Source organism: Carassius gibelio, chromosome A3 (assembly GCF_023724105.1).
Source record: "Carassius gibelio isolate Cgi1373 ecotype wild population from Czech Republic chromosome A3, carGib1.2-hapl.c, whole genome shotgun sequence".
NCBI lineage: Eukaryota > Metazoa > Chordata > Actinopteri > Cypriniformes > Cyprinidae > Carassius > Carassius gibelio.
In genome coordinates this window covers 13,202,583-13,218,854 of record NC_068373.1, presented here as the reverse complement: position 1 = coordinate 13,218,854, position 16,272 = coordinate 13,202,583, and the positions used below count along the sequence as shown (strand labels likewise).

The 16,272-nt window shown below is 36.3% G+C and overlaps 1 protein-coding gene across 1 annotated transcript in view; it reads right to left on the bottom strand.

The window, feature by feature from the left end:
* The window catches only part of LOC127947659 (C-Jun-amino-terminal kinase-interacting protein 3), a 144,427-nt gene extending 139,018 nt beyond the window's left edge, over positions 1 to 5,409 (bottom strand). Inside the window, exons 1-3 of the mRNA XM_052544681.1 lie at positions 5,110 to 5,409; positions 388 to 508; positions 215 to 285 (exon numbers count right to left, since the gene is read on the bottom strand). Coding sequence (XP_052400641.1) covers positions 215 to 285; positions 388 to 508; positions 5,110 to 5,409 — 492 coding nt within the window. The remainder of the gene's footprint in view (positions 1 to 214; positions 286 to 387; positions 509 to 5,109) is intronic.
* Between the last annotated feature and the right edge of the window lie 10,863 nt (positions 5,410 to 16,272).

Here is a 16,272-nt window from a genome sequence, read left to right as displayed (position 1 = left end):
GAATAAATTAATCAAAATCACAATCACAAAAAGCTATTTTTAGCAGCTATTTAAATGTTTTTAAAAAAGTATATCCACTATGGAAATTTCCATGAACTTTCATATTATTTCGTACATTTCCATAACTTTTCCTACATTCTTTGCCATCCTTTCCTCTTGATTATCCATTGCCTTGGGAACCCTGTGTTAATTTGAGTTATAAATCTGTGCTGACCTCTCTATGGCCTTGGAGAAGGGAGTCATACTCTTTCTTCATGTCTGATTCTCGATCTTCCAGATGAAAGACTTCAAGAGAGGAACATCACAAATGCAAATTGCAAGAAACTCAAATATCTGATTGTCTCAATGAGTGTGTATGAACAAATGTAATTAAGTACACAGACTCACTCTGGTCAACATAGTTCTCTGCCTTCAGCTCGAGTTCTTTTGTTTGTCGCTCCAAAGCCTCCAACTTGGACTGCAACTCCTTTTTGTCTGCCTCCAAGACCTCTTCATATTTAATGAACTTCTGTTAGCATGCAAACACACACATTCACACAAAACCAAATATCCTGAATTGGATGGATGAATTAATAGACAGACAAACAAGATTTATTAGAAATATACTTTATTATTATGAAAATACCAAGATGGCTTAACATTTTTATCTTCTTTTTATGCCGTTACAGCCATATCTGAATGTTTTTGTCCATATTTCTTGAAATGTCATGAGTTCCATTACTTCTGTGATACATATTGATTTCATCCATAGTTACTCTGACTGGCACTAACCAAATCACTCCTTTACACCATTTAGCTCCACTTTCAATAAAATTTGCACTCACCACTTTATTCCTCCCTATTTCTTTCATCCTACTAGCCCGCTGTCTCTGTTCCTCACTTCTACAAACAATCAACAAATTGCCATCTCTCAACACCTTTGCCTTATTAATATCACCAACCTGGTTGTTAACTTTACCTGACTCATTGACAAAATTTCCTTCCCCTCTGCAAAATACTTTTTTGTAATGATTTTATTGACCTATAATCATTTGTGAAATAGTTTTGCTTGAAATGCAGCTTAGTCTTCATCTGTGATCTGAACAGTTTTACTGTTACATCCATGAGATTATGTTAATTCAGCTAAATGTCATGTCACAGGATGTCAGTATCAAATGAGTTTGAAATTATTATTTGCAGCACAAATAAAGATTTTTAGGATTTTGCATGAATTCACAGCTATATTTTTCCAAAAATCCACATTCAAATCAAAATAGCTGACTATCGTAGCTGATGACTGTGAATTAGAAAGTTGTTCATCTTTATAAAAACAATGTATGAACCGAGTTTGGTGTCTGTAGCTAAAACTAACCCCCCGTCCCCCACTTTTGACAAAAGGTGGCGCTATAGAGTGCCTCCTCCACGCCCTTTTATGAGCTTTTGTCATTGTCTATCTATCATTAATACTGATATGAGTTTTGATTTTCATGTATTTCTGAGCATGTTATCTGCCTCAAAATCACCAGAACAGAATATTAAAGTTTGACACACTGCCATGGCAACACTATATTCGATATCAATATCCCCACAACAGATTTACTTGGCAGTGTTTTGTCATTACACTGATGAAGTTTGAAGCAAATCAAGTAAAAATAAGATGCTGAATCCAAAGCATTTTGAAAATGACACACTTCCTGCTGCCAGTTGGTGGCGCTGTAACTTTGACTCCTAATAGTCACAGATATGCGATCGGCATCATACAACGGACAAACCGATGAAGTTTGATCAAACTCAGGCAATGCATGTTGAGATTATTAGACATTTTCTGTTTCTCGAGAATAATAATAAGAATTATAGCTGCAAGCAGCAATTACGGGGCCAAGCACTCCAGCGGAAAGTTGAGAAGCTAAGCATGGCATGGAGCATCACACGAAGTGCAACAATGAGCAATTAAAGCAATTTTAGGAAGATGGTAATTGAAATGGCTGGAAAATCATAAATACAAAAACAAGTAAGATGATTAAATGGCTTATCACTTTTGACCAACAGGTGGCGCTGTAATTAAATCATTTTGTTGTGTTCTGTGTGCGATGACAATAACACACAAAAAGTTTGGTGTCAATATGCTAAAGCATTGCAGAGATACAGCCTAAAAGGTCATTTTGACATCATGCCTCAAATTTGCTGCTGCACTATACGAAAACAGATTTGTCTATCGACACAAAATCCATAACTTTTAGTTGGCACAGTCTGGAGATGATATGATTCGAAGCATGATTTTGGTGAAAATCACACAAACTGTCTAAGAGGAGTTTAAAAAAGTAGGTTTTGAATGAAAATCAAAATGGCGGACAGGAAGTTTGGCCAAATAAGGAAATCTTGGAATCTATGTCTTGGTATCTATGTTCTCAGCTTGACACAAGGAATCTATTAAGACCAGCGGCATTTCAATAGCCAGATTTATACAAACGTTATTAGCCTTTTTGAAAATTTTGTTGTAACTTTTGACCACTAGGTGGCGCTGTTTCGAAATATTTTGAGTACCTTCAGGTTGTTGGCACATTCTGAGTTTCGTAATATTACACCAATGCATTTGTATAGTATAGCATTTTATTTCACAAAACTGTATTGAAGTCAATGGGAATTTCATGTATTGTTCTATTATAGCGCCACCAAGAGGCTCAGTCCCACCATTTTTTGTATGTGTCCTCAGAGTAAGCCCATACATATGCGTGTCAATTTTGGTGAAAATATCTCAATTCACTTCCGAGTTATAGACATTTAAAGAGAAAAACACGTAAAAAATGACTGACTCTTGACTTTGATTGAATTGTAATACCCCTTACTATCAATATTTTGGCATTTGGGCATTGATATATTGCTATCGACCTATGTTTACGAACTTCTGACGGTGGTTTCGTCTCGATCAGACAAGTGGTTTCGAAGATATAGCCAAATGTTTTTTAAGCTTTAAATCACAACGTTACACAAACCGTAAAGCGAAACCTAGCATGTTTGGTATCGTAGGACTCGGTAAGGTTTCAGAAGTCCAATTTGATGAGTCTCGTGAAAATAAGTCGACCAAACCCAAAGTTATAAGCATTTTAAAAAAGAAGATAACCACAAGGTGGCGCTGTTGCGAAACTTCTCACGCTCCTTCAGGACATTGTGCTGATGACCCATACCATGTTTCGTAACAATCCGTTGATGCGTTCTGAAAATACAGCATTTTAGCACAAAATTCAAATAGCAGACAGTCAAAATGGCCGAAATTGTAAAATTGGATATCAGTCGACTGGGCATGTTGCCCTGAATCTAACAAGACCAATTTTATGATTTCTGGACAAACTGTTTAGAAGTTATAAGCAAAAATAGCAATTTTTCATATCTCCGGACCAGTCGGTGGCACTGCGCTGAAACGCAGCAAGTAGCCTCAGGTCATGCTTGTTATGACATGTACCAAGTTTGGTCTGAATACTATAAATCGTTGCAGAGATACAGCCTTACAACTGTTTTTGTAAGCGTTACGTAAAATTTGTTTGAGCGTTTATCGAAAACGGTTTGACGAATCAATTTGATTTGCATAAATTTTGGTTAGCACTGACTGAAGATGATCTGGTTAAATTTTCGTGTGAATCGGACAAACCGTCTAGGACGAGTTCGAAAAAGTAGGTTTTTCAAAAAAAAATTCAAAATGCCGGCCATATTTCTATGACGGAAAATGACTTGATAGGGTGCAATCGAATTGGCAGGAGCTCAGACATCAGAAGAAAAAATAATTTTGTTGATTGGCCTTACGGTTAAAAAGTTATCAACAAAATTAAAGTGAAACTTTGGACAGTTGGTGGCGCTAGAGGGAATGTCTTAGACACACCAAAATTGGTGTACTTAATGTTGGCACTGTCCTCTATCAGAATATCCAACCATTACAACTTTCCCGCATTTGGTTCTATGGACTGCCATAGACTCCCTGTCGGAAGAATAATAATAAGAAGAACGGGAACAAACACAATAGGGTTCTACGCACCTTCGGTGCTTGGCCCCTAATAAGAACGGGAACAAATACAATAGGGTCCTACACACCTTCGGTGCTTGGCCCCTTATAAGAATCCTAACGGATACAATAATAACGCCAACGGACTCTACTTCCATAATCCCACAGGATGCGAAACTGGAGAATGCGGTTTACTCCACCCCCCCCCCTCCCCCTCCCTCCATCCCTCACTAGCTCACTCGCTCTGTGCTCTCTGTCTGTCTCATAACATGGGAATCGGGTTACAGTGTCAGCCAGCCTCCTTCTACGACAAAATTGATTACACATAATCACCCTCCCTGCCCGTCATCCTCCCACTTTTGTCCTATGCACCCCAAGCGCATATATCTTTGCATTGCTACAATAAAACACAAAAGACCTATCCTTAACACTTAACCATTTTATCTTATTAATTAATATTGTTTTAAACCATGGCCTATTTCTTTCTGCAGTAGATACAAGCCTACAACACACAAAATTCCCTACTGGCATTTATTATTTTTGGCATTTGTGTTGTTTTTGTTTTGTTTCTAAGCTGGGCCTTTTGATAAAATTGAGGTCTTTACTTAAGAGTGAGCTTCATATCCTCACTAATAAATAGGCCAGTGGTTCCCAAACCTGTCCTGGAGTACCCCCAACACTGCACGTTTTCTTTGTCTCCCTAATTAAACACATCTGATTCAACTCATCAGCTCATTAACCCATGTGATAATGAGCTGATGAGTTGAATCAGATGTGTTTAATTAGGGAGACAAAGAAAACGTGCAGTGTTGGGGGTACTCCAGGACAGGTTTGGGAACCACTGAAATAGGCTATAAAAGCCTACATAAAGGACAAAAATACAAAACATAAAGCACATATCCAAATTTATTTATTTTTTATTTTATTTTACATTTTTAGGTTTTTTCAAACTAAATAGATTTTTCTGAATATTATTTAATTTTCCAGACTTTACAGGGTTAAAGGGTGTTTGCAAGTCTCTTTTAAATGTTTACAGACCCAGTTATGATCAACTACTACACACAATCTGGTTTGAAAATGACATTGTATGAAGGGCTTGATAGGATGTGTGATGAGATTATATTATTATAGATTACCTCCTCCGCCTGTTTGCGCAGTGCTTTCTCCCGTTCATACTGCGTGATGAGCTGCTCTTTGTTCTCACTGAGGAGTTCCAGCTCCACCTCATACTTCTGGTTCTTCGTTAACACAGAGTCAAGGTTCTCCAGAACATTCACCACCAGTGGCATCAGCTCCTTCACCACCTCCTCATCGTAGTTCTGGATAAGGCGCTCAAACTCCCGGTAAAGGCTTCTGGCCAGGTCCGACACTCGCTCTGACATGACTGACACAGCCCCATAATCGTTCTGGTAGATGATCTCATCCTGCTCCATCATCTTGGTGGCGTCTGATCAAAGCTCGTTATTAGAGAAAGAATAATTAGTACACCGGAGACACGAATCAAAATGGCTAAACAACTTCTATGAATTCATAACAAAGTCATCAGGTGCAAATGATGCCACTTCGGTCCACGTCCCGTTTCCACCAGCAACAATAATATTCAATATGTGTTGATGAGACTGAGCCCTCACAAGGGTGACTAGCTCTGTATCCCGCCCTATGGTGCGCACACTGTGCCAAAATCAAACCAACATATGGGGTGTGATTTATGCACTTTTTGCTACTCACTAATGGGGTGTTATTTGTTTTCTTTTTGCTACTCACTAAGCAAACTGAGATGAGAACTAACGTGTATACAGTCCCCAGCCATCTGGCCAAAATACCATAGTATTCAGGCATCAGACGTACAGTAGGTAGACATCCAAAACACTGGTTCTACTGCCACCGCATCTGCAAAGTGCATTTGCAGCTTTTGACCACTAAGTGGCGCTAAAACTAGTCGTTTGTAGATGAGAGTCTTAAACAAGGAGTCGTGGGACATGGTGGGAGTTTTATAATGACCGGACAATATATACTTATGCAGTAATAGACGGAATCATGGACAGTAATTGAGTATTTTACAATGGCTTTGAATGCAACATGCATTTTAGGGTGCTTTCACACTAGCACTTTTGGTGCTTACCCGGGTCCGATTGACGTCAGAGTTCGGGTCGTTTGGATGATGTGAACGCTGTCTTCCATACTCGGACAGTTCAAAAACGTAATACATAAAAGTCCAGAGAGTAATGTTAAGCATTTGCCGGCCTTCTCCTGCGCTGTCGTTACCAAGCAATAGGGTAAACAGCTGCTGGCTTGATGACGCAAGCAAACCGTGGTTCGGACTCAAATATTATAACATGAACACAGTCCAGCGGAGGCAGGGGGAGGGGGGAGCAAACGAAACTCGGGTTCGGACCAGGCAAGTGAACCAAGTGTGAAAGTGAAACCTGAAAATGACATCTAAACTTAAAAAGACTTTGTGTCACCTGCCATTTATTTCAAATATTTATATTTATTAATTAAATTTAAATTAAACATTTTTAACTTTTTTTTTTTAATATAAAATTTACATTTATGCATTTAGCAGATGCTAAGTGACTTACAGTGCATTCAGGCTATAAATTTTTACCTATCATGTGTTTCCCGAGGAATCAATACCCCAACCTTGCTCTTGATAACGCAATGCTCTACCAGTTGAGCTACAGGAACATATTTATAACAAAATATGTGTGCATGTGTGTCTGTGTGTGTGAATATTCTTATAGAGTAGTAATATACTAGTTTAATTTCAGTGTATGTGTATGTGTGTTATGTGTGGGTGAGCCTCAAGTTGGCCAAGACCACCTCAGAGGCCTTAAAGTGCTTGAACCCCGGTAATCGCTGCTTACAGCCACACTGAATGTAATGATTTCTTACTGCTTTCTTTGCAAATGTTTAATCTTCACAGATATTCCCGGCATTACTATAATCTTCTGTAGGTTAAAGAATATAATACAAATATTTTACTCAAGGTATTTACATCCAATCGAAATATGTTGTTTACATTTTTACCTCCAGCTTTTGATATGGATATGCTTCTTGTCATCTTGATGCACTCTGTAAAAAAATACTTGTATTAATCATGTCTCAAGAGGAAAGCAATAATAAATTAAAGCTGCAAGCAGCGATGAATGGGCCCTCGCACCCGGGCTCACCGGCAGCGAGTGGCTTTAGTAAAAAGGTGAACGGTGAGAAATATGCATTTGAAGTCATAAATATAAGTGGAATATATCAAAGTATATTCCATATATGTGCCAATCGTCCTGTTGCCAGCAGGTGGCGCTTTCATTATAATGGAATATTGGCCTTCAGATGTGTTCAGGCCAGGACTCTTATCAAACGTGAAGTTTGGGGAAAATCGAACATTTTATGCCTGAGTTACAACAACTTCTCTTGCTGTGGCGAGACATCAAATTTTGTCATGGTGCCATGGACACCCTACAAGATCTTCATAATTTAACATTGCACAGGCTTTTAGATTAGAGTGGACACATGCATTAACAATATCCCTCTGGCAGTGAGGTTTTCAAGGATAAGGCAGTTAAAGGGTTAATCTGAATCATCTAGACTTTAAAATCACATTCACAGAACAATATATATAACTTTAGTAACACTTTACAATAAGATTTCATTCATAAACATTAACTATGTTAACATGAACAATATTTATATAGCATTCATTCATGTCAGTTAATATTCCAAACTTAAACATTAAAACATTGTTTTATTGTGATTTTTTTTCCCAGCACATTTTACCAATTCCTAACCATATCAATCTTAATAACTACCATTATTTTTTATTTAATCATTTATGAGTAATATGCAATAGTCCAGAAAACCAGGAAGAGAAAAACTCCTTATATTCATGTGTGCAGAATTATTAGGCATGTTTTCTTTTACAGATGAAATGCGCTAAAAAAGAGTTTTAACTCAAACTGTAAAGTCGAAAATTATGAAATCCCCATGAGAAATATCAAACACAAATGCAATAAAGAAATGGATAAGTTAAGACTTGACCAATGTACAAAAATGCTGACTGGGTCATGACGTCAGAAAAGAAGAAGAAAAAAACAGGTCGAGAAGAACTGACAAAATAATTGCAAAATAATTAGGAATTAATGTGAAGATACATTTTTAGTCAATTCTGCAAGACAGACTTTTCAGGAAAGGAGATGGAATAAAAATGCGTTCCTAAATCTTAATCCCAGATTCTGGAAGATATATTCCTCAAACCATCGGACAAGAGGAGGTGGTGCTGGTCATTCACGAGTCACTCTAATCTGTTCATAAAGCCTATATATAAAGTCTTAATATATAGTTTTTCACAATACTTCATGGTATTCTAATTAAATCGTTTTTGGAATCTTAAGTCTCTCAGATCCTGACACCGAGTAATTCTGGAGACTCCACGAAAGTGGCAGTTCTGTAAAATGTTGGCACTGGACTTTCACATAATTCTTCACTTTAATTCTTAATTCTTTTCCGGTTAATGGGTTATGTGAATTAATTAAATTAACTGGTTTAGGATTACAAATTAACTTGTACTAGTTTTTTTTTGTCCCTAAAACTGACAGAAAATGATGAGGCCTAAGATATTTCTTAAGCTGTAAAGATGAAAACAACAACAACAACACAAAATTACAGATTTTTTTTTCTGCTGGTGTTTAAAGAGATGTTATCTCTGGGATGTTTTTTCTCTCTCTCTCTCTCTCTCTCTCTCTCTCTTTCTCTCTTAATAATTTATTAGTGTTTTGTAATGATTTTATTGACCTATAATTCTGGTGATTAAAGAGATGATTAAGTCTCCCTCCCTCTCTCTCTCTCTCTCTCTCTCTGACACCCAGCCCCTCCCCCTCCCCCACACATTCACACAAACTCAGCACACACACACACACATTACCCACAGTGACAGAGGGACAGAGTGACATCAGATGTATGATAGTTTTTTAATTTTCTATCATCCATATAGTGTTGTATAGTCATGAAACTATGCATATTTCCTCAGAATGACTATGTGTACATTTTTTTGAAGTGTTTAGAAGCTGCACTTAAAAAAAATAAAAGACATTTACTGGTTACTTTTTTACTGTTATTTCAAAAAATCACCACGACAAAACCATTCAAGCTATTCAAAATTCATCCACACCTGTACTGTAAGATACATTCTTTAAACAGTGGTAAAAGAGGATGTGGTGCTCATCCTTCAAGAGTCACTCAAAACGTATCTGTCCATAAAGCCTATAAAGAATTATTCTTAATATACGGTTCACAATACTTCAGCTTGTTATTCTAATTAAGGGAGGGTCATTTTATCTGTAAAATACATAAAATACATATTATTTTTCTTTGAAAGATTTCTATAAATGATTTAAATCATACTTGTTTCTACAATAATTATTTAAAAGTGATCCTGATCGGGTGGCCATTATTGGTACTAAGAATTGCAAGCTTGATTTATATGTTATGATAGTTTTAATTTTATGCTGGCTCTTGAAAATGATAAAGCTATGAAACTTACTGTGCTTCCTTCAAATGATGACTTCTACGTATATAAAAAATTATGAAGAGTTGGAATTAAAATTTTTAAAGGTATAGTAAAATAACTATTGTATTATTTTATGTTCACTTAATAAATCGCTATGGCCACACCATTTAAGGTATCCTAAACCCATTCGAAATTTAACATCTTCAGTAAATGGCTTCATGTTAAACAAGTTTGGTGTGAACTACTTGTGTCTTCTTGGAGGAGAATGAATTCATTTACAGGCTGAGTTTATCATAAATCCACAATAACATTTCTGAGTTCTGTATCAATCTGTGTTGTTGTTTGTTTATTTTTATTTTTTTATTTTTCATAGGAAGATAACTGAACCTTTACTCTCCTTTTTAATAAATGTGCTTATAAAACCAAGAACAAGCTATTTATAGCTGTATTTATAAACTGCTTACTAATGACTATTAATATTGGGACAAGGCTTTATAAAGCATGAACTGACTATTTACTAATGAGTGCAGTTATTATAAAGTGTTATCAATGCATTTGCTAATTTTAACAAATTAGACATTATTTTACAGTGTTATCAAATCCCTTAAATGATTTGTAAGTGTTTTGTAATGATTTTATTGACCTACAAGCATTTGTGAAAGTTCTGCTTGCATTAGAGCTTAGTCTTGATCTGTGAGCTGAACAGATTTACTGTTACATCCATGAGATTATGTAAATTCAAATAAATATCATGTCACAGGATGTCAGAGGTCAGTATCAAACGAGTTTGAAATTATTATTTGCAGCACAAATAAGGTTTTTTAGGATTTTTAAAAAAAACCTAAAACTGTCAGAAAAGGATAAGGCCTAAGATTTCTATGTGAGTGGCTAAATTTATTTGTTTTTGCATAAACTATGAAATTATACAAAATGTATAAAAAAGTACAACAGTTATTGTTTTCCAATGTTTTTTATTTATTTAATTTATTTTTTGGGATTTACATAAAAACAAATTAGCCTACTGCAATCATTCTAAACAGCTTGAATAAAACCTGTTAATATTTATTATAGACCACTGTAACTGTGTATAATCTAAGAAACAAGTTTATTATGAAAATAAAAGTGTGTACACCAGATAAATTGGACGATAAAGAAATTGCTAAGAATAGTATAATAGAGCATGTTTTAGGTTTTTAGGCGTTTAGATGCAGAAATGGACAAATCAAATGTAAAATAAAATGTAATTGATTTAATTAAATATAGATTAATTCTTGTTAGAGCAAAATAATAAATAAATACGTACACACATTAAAAAAGCCGCCAAGATGAATGAGTTTCCTTTTTTATATAGATTAAAATTGAAGACAGAAGCAGCTGGTATATGCGGTCACTTAATATTCAAATCCAGTAGATCCACTTCAGATTTAATACTCAACAGTTTATGTCTAAGTGGCTGTTTTCGTTTATATTCGCCAAGCTATTATGTATTTTGAAATAATCTTGTCCGTGATGTGTTCGTTCTTACGACGAAAGGCGGAATCCTGCAGCTCGAGAGATACATGTTATTCTGCCAGTCGCGCTTTCAAATAGTCTTGCACACTTAAACGGGTCACAAACACCTGCATTTAGCTCGTGTTGTGTTATAATGGGTGTATTGTGTGCATTTATGACAATATTTTATTTGAAAAAGCTCTTAAACAAGAATAAATTCGTTAGTTTTGAACTTGTGACACTGTGCGCGCTGATCGGAGGCAGTGATTTCAGATAGGCAGCCGCGAATATTTCATTTTCACACAAACAGTTCAAAAACATCTGAATTTAGCTCCTGGTGTGTTCTAATTGGTGAATTGTGTAATATCGCTTTAATATTTTAATTTTAAAAGCTATAAAACAAGAATAAACTCGTTTTTTCTGAGCTCATCATTCCACACGCTCCTGCTCAGAGCGTGATTCATCTCTCTAGTGTTTCTCACGTATCACTGACCACACATCAATTATTAATGAGCCCTGACCTGGTAATAATCATATATGTTGGTTTAGCTTGTCAGTGTGAATTAAATCTAAGTATTTATTTGTATTTTAACCGATTTAAAAATGAAACTAAAAGAGAGTCTCCTCCCTTTCAGTCGAATTTCCCTTTCAGGAATTGCACCTGTAGGGGCGCATTTTCTCTCAGACAATGTAAGTCTCAGCACATAATACTCAAACAGATGGACAGAGTGAGATGAGATGTCTGACAGTTTTTTAATTTTCTGTTATCCATACAGTGTTGTAAAGTCGTGAAACTATCCATATTTACTCAGAATGACTTTTTTTCTGTATGAAAAAAGGTTTTGAAGTGTTTGGAATTTAAAAATGCAGGACAATTAATAATTCCATTTTTACTGTCATTTAAAAAAATCTCCACGACAAAACCGTTCAAGCTATCCAAAATCCTTTGGCAATTTAAGTTGTTTAAAATGTTTTGGCATCATGTAGACAAAGTTTGGTGTGTATAGTGTTACTCTCCTCTGAGCAGTATGCATTAATTCACAGCTAAATGTAAAAAAAAATCCACATTCAAATCAAAATAGCTGACTTCCTGTTGATCGTAGCTGATGACTGTGAATTAGAAAGTTGTCCGTCTTGATAAGAACAATTTTTGTACCGAGTTTGGTATCTGTAGCTAAAACGAACTCCCCCACTTTTGACAAAAGGTGGCGCTATAGAGTGCCTCTTCCACGCCCTCTTATGAACTTTTGCCAGTGTCTAGTTATCATAAATACTGATATGTGTTCTGAATTTCATGAAATTCTAAGTATGTTATATGCCTTAAAATCACCTGAGAAGTATTCAAGTTTGACATGTTGCCACGGCAACAATATTTTTAGATATCAATATCCCCCTAGCAGATTAATATAGGCTGTGTTTTAACATTATTCTGATGAAGTTTGAAGCAAATCGAGTAAAAATAAGATGCTGAATACAAAGCATTTTGAAAATGACACACTTCCTGCTGCCAGTTGGTGGCGCTATAACTTTGACTCCTAATAGTCACATATATGCGATCGACATCATACAAAGAATAATCTGATGAAGTTTGATTAAAATCAGGAAATGTATGTGGATGGTATTAGACACTTCCTGTTTCTCATTTCTCGCCATAATTTCAACGCCTCGCCACGAGCAAACCGTTTGAGATATCAAAAATCCCCTGGCAATTTTTCATCCCCAGTGTCTTGAGATCATGTTGACCGAGTTTGGCGGCAATCGAGTAAAAAACCAAGTATTTCAAATTCCAGAGCATGCGCTTTTTACATAACTCTAAATAGCTGACTTCCTGTTGGGCGGAGCCTATGACATGCAATACGCAAGTTGTTCGGCACGATGAGATCTATATGTGTACTGAGTTTCATATTAATACGTGCAAGTATGTGTGAGCTATACATCAACATTTATGACTGTGTTCCAGGGGGCGCTGTAGAGCCCCTGTGCCACGCCCGTGTCCCAGCCTCTGCAGGCTCCTAAAGGCCACAGATTCCAAATTGTGCACAAACTTTCAAGAGTTTTTGAGTATGTTAAGGACCCCAAAAGCCCCCACAACTTTGACGACAAATATGAATAATAAACCCCAAATAGCCAACTTCCTGTTGGGCGGAGCCTATGATATGCAATACGAAAGTTGTTTGTATTGATGAGTTCTATATGTGTACCGAGTTTCGTACGTCTACGTGCAAGTATGTATGATATATGGCCCTCCATATTCCAGGGGGCGCTGTAGAGCCCCTGTGCCACGCCCATGTATCAGTCTCTGCCCGGCCCTAATGGCCGCAGGTTCCAATGTGTGTGCCAATTTTCAAGACTTTTTAAGCATGTTAAGGGCCCCAAAAGCCCCCGAAACCTTGAAGAAAAATAATAATAATAAATAATAATAATAATAATAATAATAATAACAAATAATCCTAAGGAAAACAATAGGGCTCTCGCCCTCCAGGCTTGAGCCCTAATTAAAGCTACAAGCAGCGATGAACGGGCCCTCGCACCCGGGCTCGCCGGCAGCGAGTGACTTTAGTAAATAGGTGAACGGTGAGAAATATGCATTTAAACTCATAAATATAAGTAGAATATATCAATGTTTATTCCATATATGTGCCAATCTTCCTGTTGCCAGCAGGTGGCGCTATCATTATAATGGAATCTTGGCCTTCAGATGTGTTCAGGGCAGGACTCTTATCGAACATGTGAAGTTTGGGGAAGATTGAAAATTGTATGCCTCAGTTACAACAACTTCTCTTGCTGTGGCGAGACGTCAAATTTTGTCATGGCGCCATGGACACGCCCTTTAACAAAAACTCAAGATCTCCACAATTTAACATTGCTCAGGCCTTAAGATTAGACTGACCACAAAAAATACATTAATGTCACAAGATTTCTAGGAGTAGTTTGTCACAGCGTAAAACATGTCACTTCCTGTTGCCAGCAGGTGGCGCTATGACTATAACTGAATATGGGCATGTAGCTCTGTTAAGGGCAGAAGTCTTATCTAACATGTGAAGTTTGGGGCAGATTGGACATTGTATGTCTGAGTTACAGCAACTTCCTTTTTCATGGCGAAACATCGAAATCTGTCAGGTCGCCATGGACACGCCCTTTAACGAAACCTCAAGATCTTCGCAATTTAACATCGCAAAGGCCTTTAGATTTAACTGACCAAGTTTGGTGGTGATCTGAATAAATCTCCAGGAGGAGTTTTTTAAAGTACATCCCCAGAAAATGGCAAAAACAACGCCAATTTTGCAGAGAAAATTCTAAATAACCGACTTCCTGTTGGGATTCGGATTTCCTACCAAGAGACTTTGTGGTAGGCATTTACTAATATTAAAAAATGAGACATTATTTTAATTTGTTACCAAATCCTTAAGTAATTAAAAGTGTTTTGTTATAAATTTATTGACCTATAAGCATTTGTGAAATAGTTCTGCTTGCATCACAGCTTGGTCGTCATCTGTGAGCTGAACAGTTTTACTGTTACATCCATGAGATTATATCAATTCAGATTAATGTCAATCACAGGGTGTCAGAGGTCAGTATCAAATGAGTTTGAAATTATGGACCCACTTTATATTAAGTGGCCTTAACTACTATGTACTTACATTTTAAATAATAATTTAGTACAATGTACTTATTGTGTACATACATGTTTTTACATTGTACTTATATTTAAAAAAAAAAACTACATGTAATTACATCTGTATTTAATTTCTGTAATTGCATTTATAAATACACTGTTGACCCATACTTTACACCTTAACCCACCTTTAAACTTACCCATACCTCCAACCCTCTCCCTAACCTTACCCCTATCCCACCTCAATAGCAGCAAAAGTGTTTTACAATACAATATGAACACAATCCACAATACATTGTACTTATTTTTTTATGTAAGTACATAGTAGTTAAGGCCACCTAATATAAAGTGGGACCGAAATGATTATTTGCAGCACAAATAAGTATTTTTAGAATTTTTTTTAAATCAATGAAACTGTCAGAAAAGGATACGGCCTAAGAGATTTCTTAAGCTGTAATGAAAACAGCACAATTAGCAAAAAAAAAAAAAAAAAACAAAAAAAAAAAAACAATTTAAAATAATATTTTTTTTCTGGTGATTAAAGAGATGTTTAAGTCCCTCTCTCTCTCCCTGTCTGTCTGCCACTCAGCTCATGCCCATCCCCCACTCACACACACACACACTCAGTAAGCACACATACATTCCTCAAACAGAGGGACAGAGTGAGATGAGATGTCTGACAGTTTTTTAATTTTCTTTTAATCATACAGTGTCGTAAAGTCATGAAACTATGCATATTTCCTCAGAATGATTTGATCTCTGTATGAGAAAATGCTTTTAAGTGTTTGGAAGCTGCAATTTAAAGATACAAGACAGTTAATGATTCCTTTTTTGACTGTCATTTCAAAAAATCACCACGACAAAACCGTTCAAGCTAACCAAAATCCGTTTGCAATTTAAGTTCCTCAATGTTTTTGCAACATGTAGATAAAGTTTGGTGAGTATAGTGAACTTTTCCTCTGAGAAGTATGGATTAAATCACAGCTCAATTTTTTTTTCAAAAATCCATATTCAAATCAAAATAGCCGACTTCCTGTTGGTCGTAGCTGATAACTGTGAATTAGAAAGTTGTTCATCTTGATAAGAACAATATACGTAACGAGTTTGGTGTCTGTAACTAAAACTAACCCCCCCACTTTTGACAAAAGATGGCGCTATAGAGTGCCTCTTCCACACCCTTGTAAAAGCTTTTTCCATTGTCCAGCTATCAATAATACTGATATGTGTTTTGAGTTTCATGTAAATCTGAGGTTGTTATCTGCCTCAAAATCACCATAACAGAATATTCACGTTTGACACGTTGCCATGGCAACAATATATAAGATATCAATATTCCCACGACAGGTTTACATCGGCCATGCTTTGTCATTATTCTGATGAAGTTTGAAGCAAATCGAGTAAAAATAAGATGCTGAATTCAAAGCATTTTGAAAATGACTCAATTTCCTGCTGCCAGTTGGTGGCGCTATAACATTGACTCTTAATAGTCACATATATACGATCGGTATCATACAACGAACAAACCAATGAAGTTTGATCAAACTCAGGTAATGTATGTGGATGTTATTAGGCATTTCCTGTTTCTAATTTTTTGCCCTAAATTCAACGCCACGCCACGGGCAAACTCTTCGAGATATCAAAAATCCCCTCGCAATTTTTCATCCCCAATGTCTTGAGATCATGTTCACC